Source organism: Neospora caninum, chromosome VIIb (assembly GCF_000208865.1).
Source record: "Neospora caninum Liverpool complete genome, chromosome VIIb".
Classification (NCBI taxonomy): domain Eukaryota; phylum Apicomplexa; class Conoidasida; order Eucoccidiorida; family Sarcocystidae; genus Neospora; species Neospora caninum.
The window spans coordinates 2,918,837-2,933,800 of record NC_018394.1 but is presented as its reverse complement, the minus strand read 5'-3'; the positions used below and the strand labels follow the sequence as shown (position 1 = coordinate 2,933,800).

Genomic DNA, 14,964 nt, shown 5'->3' with positions numbered 1-14,964 from the left:
CTCGTCGGGTTTTCGATTATTCCGCCGCTGCAGCACGCACGCACCTGCTTCAGGTTTTACACGCGACTGTCACTCTCGGCTCGCATGTTGCCAGATTTGCCCTGACGCAGTTCAAGCGGTCGTTCCCCTCTAGCGATGTAGAGTTCACGTGTGATAACGCTTGAACAAACAGGTTTTGCTCTCGAGTCCCACAACCTCGTATTAACAGCGAGGGAAAACTACTACTCATATGCTGGGAACAGCACCGTCGTACTGGGAGTGATAATCTCTGAGACCGAATTATTTATAAGCTTTTTCTGGGGGCGTATATAGTACGAGCTGGACTACTGGTTTAGATCGAGAATGTCTTTATTTACTGGATCCAAGTTTCAGTGTGCTTCGCAGAAGAAAGTCGAGACAGCGTATCCCTCCCGGAACAGAAGCCGGAAGTACGTTACTGGCATGCTCCCTCGATTTGCACCGATGTGTGTGACGTCGCTCAGCAATCAGAGAGCGACATTTGGGGTGCACAAGCGAAGAACTTTGATCTCGTGGTCCCGTCCTTTAAGCGAATGAAAGAGTGTGTTACCATTCTTCAAGCATAGAAGAAGGCTTTCCATAAACAAGAAACCAAGGGTTTGATGCCCAGCAGTGTCGCTTATTGGCGGCCACGACGCCTCCGACAGCTTCTGGGCCCCCTTCACGCAAGCAATTCTTCTCTCCCTGACTGATGAGGGTTCGGCCCACTTTCACGGAGAAGCTGCAGCTCGACGCCAGGAAGAAGCAGGGGCGTTCGCGTTACACTGGCAACCTGAAACGCCTCCCTGGGAGTCCCATCCGGATCTCCAAAGCCCGTTCCGCCTCCTCGCGAAGCGTCAGGCGAGGCATTTCCACCTCTTGTCAAGAAACACCAAACGACTCTCGCTCCACTCATGACGCGACTCGAGGCGGACGCGGCTCTGCTTTCCGCAGCTGTCCACAAGCCTACACGCCTCGACCGAGAGACGCCTCTGTCTCTGCCCCCCGTCTCCAAATCTTCCCCGTCACTGACATTGATTTCTCGCACGTCAAAGTACCCACTGCCAGAGCTGTCTGTGTTCCCAAACGCTTCGCTGCGGCGTGAACTTCCGCCTCCGGGAATGCGGGGGCGGTCGCCACTCCCTCTTCCATCCTGGCTCTCCGGAGGATCAGAATCGTCTCCGCTCGACTGCCTCGAACTTGATTCGGATTCTGGAGCGAGAAGTTGCCCCACGGAGTCCCTGGAAAACAAGACGCGGAAATAAAGTGTATGCGCCAGTGACACGCGCGGATCTCTCGACAGGCTTTAGAGGCAAATCGAAAACAATATTCACCGCGCACACCCTGACGCCCGTGCCGTGAACTGACACTGCCAGAGGGATCGCCTGAGAGAATGGATCCCTCAAATCTTGCCCGTCTCCGAAAAGGTGACCCTCGAAAACCACGCCGACGCACAGCAAGGCCTACGCCACTCACTGGGTAAATTTCTCGCATATCCAGGTTGAAAGTTCCGCGCGCAGGAGACAGCGCGGACTATCCGACTCCTGTACAGGGTCGAGGAACGTCGAAAAATGCCGACGCCACACCTACCGGTCTGATCTCGAGACACTAGGCACTGTGCGGCAAACGAATTCGACAGCGACCGGGGGGTTTTGAACGAAGAGAATTTCTGATTCCACCGCCCGCTATTGTAGAAGGGGGGCGAAGGCCTTTAATCTCGCGGCTTACCTTCTCTGTTTCACGGCCAGCCAGATAATCTGCAGTGTCACGATATTGTACACGATGAAAAGGGAGAGAAGCAGAACTTCCAGAGGGTACAGAGACGTCGTCGCGATGAGAATGAGGTCGAGTAGGAGAACGCCAAGAAGTAGGCCTGTATTAATGCACGTGCACCTGAGACGCGGCGAAAGACACAAAACATTAGCAGCGTGAAGCGACGTTATCTGCAAGAGCCATCACGACAGGAAGCGACAGACTCTCAGTCCGCATTCTTTACGCCTCCACCGTCCGGTTCTTTCGTTCGAACTCACACGCCCGAGCAGAGGGGAGGATCGTCTGCATCCTCATCGTCGTCTTGCAGCAGCCGCCCTAGCGAGGCCAGCAGCTGTTCCTGAAGTGCTGACGTCGTTCCATTCACTCCGCTTCCAGTCGATCCATTGCTGTGTTGTCGTTGGTGCAGAAACTTCTCATCCCCCTCCACTCCCGCTCGTCCTGAAGAGCCGAGTCGCAGAGGCCGGCGAATCGAAGTCACGCACGGCACGAGAAGGAAGAAAGAGACTTCCCCCCCGGCATCATTACCCGCGCACCCCTGGCCCAGAGGCGCCCCCGGTCACGCCCAGCGCAAGAAACGAGAGAGGAGACACGTCGGCAATAGGACGGAAGGACGGGAAGAAATAGGCCGCCCCGGGGAAAACATGGGTACACCTTGACACTGCACCAAAAAGAAGTCCTGAACGAGGCCGCATTGCCCAACAAGTTTAACACCTACGTATGCAGGGTTCGAGAAGACGAATGCACGCGTGTTCACAACCAGATGCTGCACGGTCGAGAAGCTTGCTGGGATCGGTGCTCGGGGGAGAGCGAGGACTCATGCTTCTCCACTGCTAAAACCGGTCGCCTTCGTCATACCCATCCTGTGCGTAGGGATGGGAGGCTGCCTGATTTGCATGCAAATTGCATTTCCTGTCATGCTAGGTTCCACGGGTTTCGTACGGCAAACGGTGTGTCTCGCGGGCTACGAGCGGGGAATCGACAGGAGACAGCAGAGCCTCCAGCGGAGATAGCTGCGCCCCCGGCAGTTCCCTGCGGAACGAAAACGCTTGCGGTCTAGCTCACCTGTCTTGCAGATGGAACACCGATTCGGATTCGGCGTTCTTTGACCCAACAACCGAGAACGAAAAGCGGCCAGCTGCTGGCGTCGGCGATACATGGACCTGTGGCAAGGCGCCGCCCAGAAACTGGCAAGATGAACGCTACGCCTGATCCAAGTTTGCAACCGATCAGAGTGTAAAAGCCAGCGGAAACCAAGTCAGGACGAAAAGAAACACAGAGCGTGCAGTGGGCTGTACCTGTCAACACATGTGGACATATAGATGCACGTTTAAACACACCGCCATCTCTAACTACACACGTGCTACTATATGCGTGTGTATACAGAATACAAGTTGATAACAACGCCTGGTGTTGTGCAAAGAGAATCCAGTTGAACTGGTTGCTCGAGAAAAGGAGCTGTTTGGTGTCGCTTCTTCATCTCCTCACTCCCAGCAGAATCTCTGCGGTTCGAACTGGTTTTTTCATGAACTACGGCGTTTGAAGAGAGACTTACCAGCATTTGCGGTGAACGACAGCGAAGCACTGGGAACAACAGGGGAGGAGATCGCGTGTCAGCTGGCCGTCCCTTCGACTCCTCTTGACTCCCTCGAGGCAAATGAAGCACGCGCGTCTCGCGGCCTCTCCAGGTGCGAGAGTGTTTGGCTGACGGGAAAGAGGCTCCGCTGCCTGAAGCGATGAAGACGCTTCATCTGCCATTCTGCACGACTGATTGACAAGACAGTACCTGCTCGAATCCACTCCAGGAAGGCAATCAAACGAAACAGACTATGTGACACGGAGCTGTGACTGGATATACACCGAAGTCTACTGGCGCTGGATCTGGACCGAAGCGCCAAGGCAACGATGTCGACGCGGGGCTATATCGAAATATAAATAAATCGCATTGCACGTGATAGGGGGACTAGTCATAAGGGGAAATGCCCTTGGTCTTCCGGATAAAGGGGCAGAAAAGAGAATAACGCAGCGTTCTCCGTTCCATGGCCTCCGGTCCAAGGGAAAGCAGCGGAGCGCGCGTTGTGCCTGGCCCCTCGAAAAAAACGACACGTCAGCGAGGGCAAAGGACACAAACAAGAACTTTCGAAAGTAGACGGCGGCCTGCAGACACCCGCGGGGGTCAGGCGGTCGCTGTTCCGAACATTCTGTCGCTTCCCGAGTAGACCCTACCCACCCTCCTGACGACTTTCATCCTGCGAATTGTGCCAAGTAAGTGGCTTCTTCTCGGTTTCAAAAGCGAACGCCAGCACGCTCCGCCAGCGAGTTTCATACGCGAGGCGGAGCCGGCAGAGCGGTCTAGGAGCCCCCCCCAGGCAGTCTGCTCAACACCCGAGATCCTATATTTACGTCAAAAGATAGCGGCCCTGTCACCCGACGCCGCACGAAAACACGCCATACACAAAAGAGCATATAGAAGATACCTAAACGGGACGAAGTTGATCAAGAAAGAGGTCGGATCGTGGCTGAAGCAGCCCGGATCCTGACATTGCCACTCATCGCGCGAGTTGCGTCGCCGTACCGGCTACAAGGCACTCTGTTGGAGGGTACCGGTACACGGACACGCGGGAAGAGAGCACGCCAAATGAAAAAACCAAGCTGGCTGCTTCAGGGTTCACGAAACGACAAGAAATACCATCTGGGCCGGAACCGCGAAATCGCTCAGTCCGTTTGGCACAGCGTTTCCAGTGCAAGAAACCAGCTCGGATTGCATGCACGCTCACAAAGTCCAGCACGCCTTCCAGAGGGGACGCACTGGTGGTTCGGCGACGATCGAACAGGGATTTGTCGCTTTCAGCGGCTTTCTCGAGGAGAGTTTTGGTTCGTTTTCAAAATTTCGCAGTCTTCGCTCTTTGGGAATTCTGTGTGCGTAAACCAAGAGGACTGTAGTCTACGTGTGTTCCACAGTAACGTCTCTCCGGGCAAGACCGGTCCGCAGGGTGTTCTCGTCATCAGACCCGACCCTCTTCCCCGCTTCTCTGTGTGCTGTGTTTCGCCGTAGGAACGGTCCCACAGGAGAAGGGGTGTTTCTGCTTGCCGGTGCAGCCAAGGATAAGCTTTTGCCTTTTTCTGCACATGTGAGGATTTTTAGCGGCCGCCAATTGCGCCAGTGTTCCTGTTTCCTGTCACGGCCACGATGCGTGCTGCGGCACCGGATCAAGTGCGCTGCCTGCACTTGCTTATAAAACACAACCAGTCGAGAAACCCGATCTCCCGCCGGACGAACCAAGCTGTGACCAAGTCGAAGGAACAGGCTCACGCGGATCTCTCTGCGCTGCAGTCCAGTGTGTGTCAAGAAAACTTTGCGCAGCTTGCGAACCAGTACAGCGACTGCGGTTCCTTCCAAAAAGGAGGTGATCTCGGGTTCTTTACCCGAGGAATGATGCAGAAGCCCTTCGAAGACGCTTCGTTCGCTCTTCAAGTGGGGGAAATAAGCGATATCGTTGATACGGACTCGGGCTTGCATCTCATCTACAGAATTGCGTAGCCCTGTGTGGCGTCTCGGAACGCAAACCGCATTTGGTTGCACTGCTGCATTTGGACGAACGGTTCGCCTGCTGGGTTTTTTAACTGGGGCGAAGAGTGCTCCTTCGCATCTAGGCCGTTTCACGCTCATGAACTGCACAAACTCTTGGTACAGTGTGTCCCTTGAGCAAGTCCAGCGCTTCTATTCTAGGGGAAACAGGCCGTCCACCGGAGGCGTCTCTCGACGGTTTCAAGTTCATTAGCACACCAGGAGATAGCAAATCGTACGCGGAAGAGACGACCAGGCCTTACCCATAGAGAGAGGCTGTAGCAAACGCGTGTGCTTTTTTGAGAGCGTGGTGGGGTTGCTGGGGGCATTTCGGGGAAGAGGGCGAACAACGCGCCGCAGCCGGGTTGTTTGCGCAACGGTTTACTCGTGGCGCAGTCTTCTCTCTCATGCGTTTGACGTGCAGTAGAAGCTACAACGTCACACTCGTCCTGTTCTGTTTTTTCTCAATGGCCAGCTGCGGTGAGAGCGCTCCTGGCGGGGGAGGCGCAGACCTCGTGGCCGTCATGTTCGAGGTCCATGGTCGGGTCCAGGGGGTTTTCTTCCGAGTCCACACTCAAGAACACGCGCAACACCTAGGCTTGACAGGTTGGGTTCAGAACATGCCGAGCGGCACTGTAAAGGGGGAGGCAGAAGGACCAAGTGGCCAAGTTGAGAAGATGCTCCATTGGCTACGGCATGTAGGCAGTCCCCAAAGCCGGATCGACAAGCTGGACGTTCTCGAAAAGAAATCCATAACAGAGCGAAAGTACTCTACGTTCGACATCATACGAAAGAAGCGGTAGTGAGTGATGTGTTGTGTCTCAAAAGACGAGAGACCTCCGTTCTCATGTCGTATTCAAAAACTGCACCAAAACTGGTGAGGAAACAGCTTTGGCGGAACGCTTCGTGGCGGCCTAGCGTGCACAAACATCACACACTGTCTTGGCACCATCCTCGAGGACAACATACCGGTGCCGGGAAATAGTTACCCGCTGAGACTGAAACGGCACTTGTTTGTAGCTTTTTTCCAGACGGTGAAGCGGAAGTAGTGTAGAGGGATTCGTGACAAATCGCAAGCATATCACCCTCTCCCTTCGCTCCCGCCACACCCTATTTCCATCGCTGTTTTTCTGTAACGTGCACACCGGCGCAGAGAGACGTTGCCGCCATGAACGAGAAGACCCAACCTGCCAACAACCTGCGCGTCGCTAACGGATTAGAATTTCACCGCACTTTGGAAACCAGCCATCCGGAACAGCGTGGCGCAGCTTCCAAGCAAACGTGAAGACCGGTAGGATACTGAAATCCAACACTATTAGCTGTCTTAAGCAGTCCAGTGGGGTGGTGGTGTACGGCAACCATAAAGAACTTGGTTCTCGGTATCTCGTAACTGGAGTCACATTCAGTTGGTTGCATCTGATCATGGCGTCACATGATTACTGACAAGAAACCGACCACGTGTCCTAGACCGAGAGGATGCGCCCTCATTTCGGCAAGTTGCACAATTCGAACGGCCGGAGTGTGGTAGCGCAACACCCAGGGAAGGTGAATGTCTCACCGATTTTGCTTCCGGTACACATCCTACGAAGTTGCCGCGGACGGGTTCGACAGACTCCAGTTGAACTCTCGCACACTGAAGCGGATAGTCTTCTCACGAAGCTACGCGTTTCGCACCCCACCAGTCGAGGATTCCCACTCTCCACTCTTTTCTAACACTTTTCTCTCGCCAACGTATGCACGCGCCTCTCAAGCAATGCTACAAATATGAGCACTCCTGGCAACATATCCTACCTCATTGCCTTCGCCATTTGTGGGCAGCAGAAAAGCAGGTCCGCATACACATACGCAGGCCACGTTCGGGGCGGCGAACCACCGACTGCCACGGCCTGTTTGTACTTTGGTGCCATGGTCTTCGCCGTGAGTTTCCGTGTGCTCTTTATCTAGACTCAGTACGACGGATGCTTCCCATTTCAGCAGCGGACCGTTGATCATCTGTTTTGTTCTTTACCTGGGGCGTCCAGTTTCCTCAAGATATGAGTCAGTTTCCTTTGACTGTGTCGCCGGCTCTTCGTTTGCAACCACAAGGGCCGGGGTTTGCTCATGTCAGAGTAAGATTCGGCCGCATCTACGAACCGCCTTTTCTGCAAGTCTTTCCCCCTACATTTCTCGCCGCTGTCCCGTTCACATGACAGTGCCCGGTGTCTCGAGTTTCGAATACGAGAGAGGCCACGCACTTCCAAACACGTTCATACGGATACAAACACGTGCGGATAAACACACATATACTTGTGAAGCGTTGATGTATACGGGTCTGTGCAGGCCCCTAATGGCCTTCTTGTACCTAGAGAAAAACGCACAGAAAAGTGCGCCCATAGGCGCACGAATGTGGACGAATGCTCCCCCCAATGGCGACTAAACTGCACTGTTTAAAAAAACCGCACATATATGCAAACACACCCTGTTACAAAAACGTCTACCCGCACATCACAACTATGTTCATATTGCCTGTCTAGTCTGGACACACAGAAAGAAGAAAACATCAAGGCTGATGTTGGGTGCCAAGACCGGGACATATAAGAACTCAAAATTGGTTGTATCCATCCCACTTCGCTGTGTGAAACCGTGAAGAAAACCGCAGCCATCCCCGAACACACAGATACCCCGGCACGAATTTCTCCACCAGGCTGTACACCTGAAAAGAGAACTGTTTCCCCCGGATCGCACAGGTGCCGTCTCGTGACGACGCCGTTGTTGACACGGCATGTGCAAGAATCACATGTGTACCGCTTCAGCACTGCCCATATAAAAAAAGTGCACATACACACGCATACAGAGATACATACATATGGCTATGCATGCGGGGCGTGCCAGCATGCCCACCTTGAAAAGGATCAAGCCCGAGGTGTATATACATTCCGCGCGTTGCGGAGGACGTTGCAGAGCCCGGAAAACGAGGAAAAGCGACACATGCGGCTTTCAAAGCAAGTGCTTCTTCTCCATGTCTCGGAAGCGTTTCCAAACGAAGACGGCAAAGGCGAGAAGAACGAGAATCATCCCGACAGTCATAAAGAACGAGAAGTGCTCCTTTGCTGCAATCGTGGCCTCCAGCTCTCGCGCCCGATTAGCCAACTCCCGTAGCTCTGGAGCGACCGCGCCTGCCGACCCTGCACAGAACGGGACAGAATGGAAACAGCAGATGAAAACGAGGTAAGGCCACCGAGGGAAGTGCGAAAAGAATTCGAAAAGCGACGGGGGAAAGCAAAGACCGACAAAGGCGCAAAACGCCGAGAACACGAACGGGAAAAGAACAAAAGCTGAAAAGGTGGATCATGCGGCACAAAAGCACGAGAAGCACATTGCGTACGAGACCGGAAGGGGATTGAGAAGCGCATGTTGCCCCACCCCCCTCCTCTTCCCCCCCACACAAGAATAAAACTGAGGCACAAACCGAAAAAGACGGAAGACAAGAGGTCTCAGCGCAAAGAGAACAACACAAGTGAAGAGAGAGGAGACAGAGACAGTGCCTGGGAGGGAGAGGCATATCGCCAAGGCGACGCGAAGCAGAGAAAAAGATGGACAACGTAGGCGACAGGAAGAGCGACAAATAAACACGTTAGAAGAGGAATGGGCCCGCGCACAAACACTCAGCCCAAAACAGAGACATAGGCCAACTCCTGTCTGCGAGGATTTGAAACCGCTCTTTTTTCGAGGGTCGGAAATGGCGACTTTGGACGCATTGCAACGCGTCCCGCTCCGATCCGTTCTCTCGTCTCGTTCCGATCCGTTTTCTCGTCCCGTTTCTCCCTTCTGCTGGCCTTAGGCCCGAGGTAGTTCTTTTAGCTTCGCACAGAACATCGCCTCGAACGGAGCGTCTCAGTGGCGGTTCCTCCCGCATATCCTGGCCATTTCTTGGGACTTGCCGAAAATGCGAGAAGAAACCCGCGTCATTCTCCGGCTCTCGTTCCGGAATGTTCGGGTCTGTACCCCTCACCTGTGGCTCTGGCAGCCTCGACCTTCTGCTGGAGCGTGTGGAGAGAGTCTCTGTGGATCTGCGAGTGCTGAGCCAGCAAATTCTTCAGGCCATGCAGCTCGGTTCTCACTGTATGCAAGGCGTGTTCGGTTCCTGCGCCTGCTTTGGCATCGCCAGACCCGCCGACCTTGCTCCCCGCCCCTGGAGTCGCCTTCTGCAGATGAGTGAGAATGTCCTTCTTCATGTCTCGCAGCTCTGTCGATAGCCGAGTCACCTGCCCTAATAAAGAGTTGATGGTTCGCTGCATCGCTTGCTCCCTGAAACGACAAGAAAAAGGGGAACGCAGGACACACCATATAATGCAGCGAAAACGGGGCCCCCTCGAGCTCCGATCTGACATCCTCGCCTTTTCCCTCTCCCTTTTCGACGCCTTTTCCCTCTCTCTTTTCGACGCCTTTTCCCTCTCTCTTTTCGACGCCTTTTCTCTCTCTCTTTTCGACGCCTTTTCCCTCTCTCTTTTCGACGCCTTTTGCCTCGCTTTCTCTACAAAGACTCGCGACTTTCGCCCGGTGTCCCTCTTCGTCTCCCCGTCTGTGGTTCGCTCTGCGCACCTCGGCGTTTGTTCCGCAATGTGCTTGTACATCATTCTGGTGAGTTGTTTGAGGGCGTCGGCAAGCGCCTTGTCGTCTTTGTGGAAAGAGTGGAACTTGAGCATGTCGTCGACGGGAACGTCGCTAAGTTCCTGCGCAACCGCTGCGTCGTCTTCGCCGCGCACGCTCAGGTCCAAGTTCCAGAGTTTGACAAAGTAGAGCACGACGAGGTCGGCAATGCCGCCGCCAGGCTTCTCGTCGCGCCCCGCGGTGGGCAACAGAGACGCAGCCTCCGGACCGTTGTAAGCCGTGAAGCCGATGAAGCCGCCGGGATTCAGGCGAACGTCCTTCAGGTGGAAACACGTAAGCCACGGGCCTCGAGAGCTCGTGCGAATCTCCCCTACCACTCCCGCAGGGCCCGCTGCGAGTTTAAAGACTGCAGGCTGCGAAAAAGGAAAAAAACGGGAGCAGGGGACTGGCGCAGGGAGAACGCGGGGGCGAGACAGGATCGAGGAGGCCCAAACGCGAGAGCGACACGAGGCATGCAGAGAGAGAACAGGCGTACAGAGCACGGCGGCCACGAGATCCCAAGTCAATGCTTCCTGTCTCGAAAAAGAAGGCAGCCAATCAGAGCCCGAAGTAGAAACGGGAAGGTGCACTGCATGCGTTCGCCTGCCCGACGCTCCAGACACCTCCCACCCCCCGGACGATTCTGAAAACGCGTTCGTTATTGTAGCCCCCACATGCCAACACCTGCAGCTCCTCATGCATGCGTGGAAATCCGCGCGTTCATGGAGACACAGGTAGACGCGCGTACATATCTGTGTGCACGCTGTGCGAGTCTGCCCACGACCTGCAGAGCTTTTTAACCCTCTCTCCGCCCCACAAAAGCCCCCTTTTCACCACATGGTTCTGCTCCCCTCGGCTCCGCCCCAATCCCCCTAGCCCACAACCTCGCGAACCGTCTCTGTCTATCTAGCTCTCTAAGCTCTCTATCCGTCTTCGTCTGAGGCCTTCGTGTCTCGGGTTCTGGCCTTGTCGTGGCCACGAACGCACCTCGGGGAGGTTTCGGTATCTGTAGAAGACCCCGGCGGGGAGCGGAATCTCTCGCAAGGGATCAAGGGCGCGGGTGCCGTGCTCGTTGTAGAAGACCGAGATGGAGGGTCGGAGTTGGCCGTAGCGGTCGAACATTTTGAAGAAGACGCCGAGCCCTCTCGGCCTGTTTTTGTAGCCCATGAGTGTCCAGTCCTTCTCTTCCTCGGGCGACTTGGGAAACACCTTTGCGTATTCGTCGTAGACGTACCAGAAAGCAAAACCCTCGGGTTTCCCAATCAAGACAGGGCCCGCGGAGCTCCCTGCGGCGTCTTGCGGGCTCTGAGCCGTTTGTCTCCGCGCGTTCGCCTTCGCAAAGTCGACGTACGCCTTGTCGTCGCCGTACACGCCGAACCCGAACTGAACTTCAAAGTTGGTTGTCTTCAGCGGCTGTCTGTGCCAGAATTGCCCCGTGCGATTCGCGACCGCAGGCGTGAGAACGAGGTATCTCTCCGCCGGGACCGTCGCCATGGCGATGTCCCAGTCGCCTGTAGGGAGAAAAGGGTGAACAGTGGAAAGGCGTGAACAGTGGGAGATCCCGGTCGCACACGTCCGCTAGCAAAGGACTTGAGTTTTTGTCGGAAAGCGAGGGAAGGAAGCGAAAAAACAGGTGCGAAACCCGAAAGTTGCGGAAAGGTTTGAAGACGAAGAGTGGCGACAGAGCAGAGACAGGCGTCTCCAAGTGGGAAAGCGCACACGCCCAGAAGTCGCTACAGTCGGCGAGAGCCCCACTCGCACTGCTGTGCTTCTTGGCTCCACCCCCTCTACCACTACCTCCGATGCCTCCTCAACAAGTAAATCTTACCCTGGATGCTTTCAAAGTCAAGCGGCGCAGCCCAGGAGTGTCTGGGGAGTTCGACCGAGCCGACTGTCTCTTGCCACAATGGCCTGCCTGTCTCCTTTCGTCTGCTCGCCCCACTGTCTCCGCCTGGGACGACGGGAGGCGGAGCCACGTGAGGCGCGCCCTCGACGAAGGCCTTTCGCGGCGGAAACGGGACGCCGTCGCCCGAAAACGCCTGAGCTGCGGGCGCATAGGAAGCAGCGTAGGGCAGAGAGGAGCCAGCCTGGGGCGGAGGCGAGTACGGCGGAGTTCCCCCAGCTGTTCGTCCGTCGGGCCTCCCATACATCCCCTGAGCAGCGTAATCTGGAGCGGCGTAGTTCTGAACAGGCGGCTGCGGAGCCTGGCCATAATTCGCCTGACCACTCGGAGGCGTGTATCCCTGCGTTTCTCCAGGAGGCGGGGGAGAAGTAGGGGGAGGAGGCGCTTGGTAGCCCGCGTTGTACTCTGCCTGGTACGCAGGGGGCTGCGCGGCCGTTACAGACGAGAGGAAAAGGAGAGAAAGAGGGGAAAGGAGAAGAAGAGAGAGTGCGAGCTGAGCAGCGGAGACGGCCGCGAGCCGGGTGCGGGCGGAATGCGCCAGAGCCATTGTGGGGTTGCACGTGCAAGGAGACCAGGCGGCGAGAAGGAAGAGAAAAGCCAACCGCAAAAAGAGGGAACAGAACGGAAACACAGGAGAAAGAGGGGATTGTAGCGGGAATAGGAGAGACAAACACCCGGAATCCAACAGAGTCCGCCGTGGAGGAAGTTGCGTGGACGCGCGACACGGAGATGACCCCGTGCAGCTTCCCAATTTCTCGTCCGTTCCCCAAGGTCGTTTTGCGTCTGTCCCTCGTTCTCGCTCAAACCAGCAGGCCGTTCTCTCGCCCTCGCCCTTGCCGTCAAAGGGTGCACACGAGAAGTTGTCTGCCGTAGCAGGAAAAACCCCTTTTAACAACGAGAAAACCAAACTGGACGCCCGTATCGAAGGCGATGAACTGAACCTGTCTCTCCCTCTTTCGTCGCTGCTTCTGCGTTGATCTCCAGCGACGCGTCTTCCTCCAGGCGGTGTGGTTGTTCTCGTCTTCAACCCGCGCAGATCAAGGCAACGACTTAGAGATAGAATACGAGATATAACGCGCGAGAGAACGGGAGAGAACAAGAGAGAGAACAAGAGAGAGAACTAGAGGGAGAACAAGAGAGAGAACTAGAGGGAGAACTACAGGGAGAACCTGAGAGAGAATAAGAGAGAGAATAAGAGAAAGAAAGAGAGGGACAGCATAAGACGGAGAGAATAAGAGAGAGAACAAGGAAGAGAAACGGGTCTACGGCAGGACGCAGCAAGAAGACCGCGAGAGTCCGTGACAAGAGATCAGAGAAACCTAGAGCGATACACCAGCAAGAAAGCGCCTTTTCACCTGCCTACTGCAAGGAGGAAAAGCGGGTTGGCGAGGAGAGAACGTGGCGGCTCTCCCGAGACAGGAACAGAAAAGTCGGAAGTTTGCGCGGATAGCACTGCGCCCGACACGTTTTCCTCCGTTGTCTCCCTCAAAAAACTCACAAAAACTCCTTTCCTCTCCCAGTTGCCTTTTTGGCTTCACGCGTGCATGGCGAGGAGGGTCAGAAAAGAAACCGGGGAAAGCTGTGTATTTTTGGCGTTTGCCAAGCCGTGACGCCGGCTCTTTCGCCGGCTCGCCCCCGAGACTGACAAAGAGAGTCACGCTGCGCCAAAAGATGACTTCCACCCACAAAACTTGGTTTATACCGACGAGAAGGCCTCCACATCCCTCGTGTGGTTTAAGCGTCGCGAGGAAAGACAGCACAAATCACGAATTTGACGCGCGCAAAACGCCAAACGAACCGCAAAAAACCGAGAGAAGTGAAATCGCGAGAGAGACGAAAAGAACACGAAACAGATGACATGCCACGTATGATAGAATTCGGCCAAGTTCGCTTTCTTTCGGCAGCAGTGCCAAGCGGAAGCTTGAGTCAAAGTCGAGAGCACGACGCTTGCCACCCTGCGACGGTCTCTGTTATCTCTTCCCTGTTGGCCTTGAACCGCGCGAAAAGAACGCGAGCACAGTAGACCGAGAGAACGATTCGCGGACACTTTTTTTCTCTATAAAGTGGTTCATGCAGCGAGGCTATGAAGCCACGGAGCCTGCGTGCCCGACGAAAACGACGCGGCCTCTCTCCTCTGAGCAGCATAGAAGCCGCGCGTCTTCACACAGGGAACTCTGCCGTTCCCTTCTCGCTGGACAGCTGCGTCTCTCTCATCTACTCGTCGAGAATGGGCCTTAGCGATCTGACACAGTCCTCCCTTTGCAGCGTGTGCAAGGCGTCGCGACGGGTTTTTGTCGATGCGGATTTCGATCTTCTGCCTAGACCACAGAGCGAGGGGGTCGCCAGGACGGGGAGACTGCGAGAGCCGTGTGCTGGACGTTTCCGCGTGTCGCTGTGCTCTCGGGACGTCCCTCGCTTCTTGCGAGAGAGCGGCGTGGGGGGTAAGGAGAGAAAAGCTTGTTGAAAGGGAGGAAAGCACCTGAAGTCGCTGGTGCGCGAGTTGAAAAGAGTCTTTCTGTTTCTCGCGCTGAGGCTTAGCACGCGCGGACGCGCAGACACCAGCGGCCCTTTTTCTCCGCACGCGGAGAAAAAGGGCCGCTTTCTGTCGCGCTGGCGCGGGCCCCGCGGACAGCAGAGAGAGGAGAAGGAGAGTGGGAGGCGCTGCGCGCGCGTGTGTGTACGCTGTTCTTTTCGAAAAGCGAGAGAGTAGTGAATTTTCTCTCGGAGAAAACGCCACGCTGCCGTACTTCGTTTGCATGCCGCCTTCCCGATGAACGCGGAAAAGGAGCGAGTATCTTTTTTCCTTGCGGTGTGTTTCTCCGCTTCTGTCCGCGATTCTCCAAAGCTCTCTCTTCCTTCTCCGACCTCTCCTCGGGTCTCTTTTCTCTCTCCCCTCGCCTCTCCCATATGTCAGCAGCCCAACTGTCTCTCCGTCGGAGACACCTCAGCTCCTGTCTTGACGGCAGACTCCCTTCTGGCAGCTGTTCTCTCCGACCCTTCTTCCTCTCTGCCTCTCCTCTCTGTCCTCGCGCCCGTCTGTTTGCCTCCTCGCTCTTCTCTCTCCTCCTGTGTCTTGCCTCCATCGCCGTCGACAGGG

General features: G+C 55.5%; 3 protein-coding genes across 3 annotated transcripts; 1 reads left to right on the top strand and 2 right to left on the bottom strand.

Moving 5' to 3' along the window:
• Positions 1-1,030: 1,030 nt before the first annotated feature.
• Positions 1,031-3,525, bottom strand: NCLIV_027550 (conserved hypothetical protein; the record flags this gene model as incomplete). The annotated part of the gene is made up of 5 exons (XM_003882949.1): positions 1,031-1,238; positions 1,726-1,890; positions 2,028-2,187; positions 2,833-2,930; positions 3,323-3,525. Coding segments are annotated over 5 exons (834 nt in total), but the record flags the coding sequence as incomplete, so codon positions are not given.
• A 1,432-nt stretch (positions 3,526-4,957) lies between these two features.
• Positions 4,958-6,138, top strand: NCLIV_0275 (peptidyl-prolyl cis-trans isomerase NIMA-interacting 1; the record flags this gene model as incomplete). Its single annotated transcript, XM_003882948.1, has 2 exons — positions 4,958-5,304; positions 5,811-6,138. The coding sequence occupies 2 exons, from the start codon at positions 4,958-4,960 to the stop codon at positions 6,136-6,138; spliced, it is 675 nt and encodes a 224-aa protein (XP_003882997.1).
• A 2,173-nt stretch (positions 6,139-8,311) lies between these two features.
• On the bottom strand, positions 8,312-12,414 carry NCLIV_027530 (putative lectin-domain protein; the record flags this gene model as incomplete). Its single annotated transcript, XM_003882947.1, has 5 exons — positions 8,312-8,499; positions 9,327-9,622; positions 9,917-10,338; positions 10,952-11,475; positions 11,793-12,414. The coding sequence occupies 5 exons, from the start codon at positions 12,412-12,414 to the stop codon at positions 8,312-8,314; spliced, it is 2,052 nt and encodes a 683-aa protein (XP_003882996.1).
• Between the last annotated feature and the right edge of the window lie 2,550 nt (positions 12,415-14,964).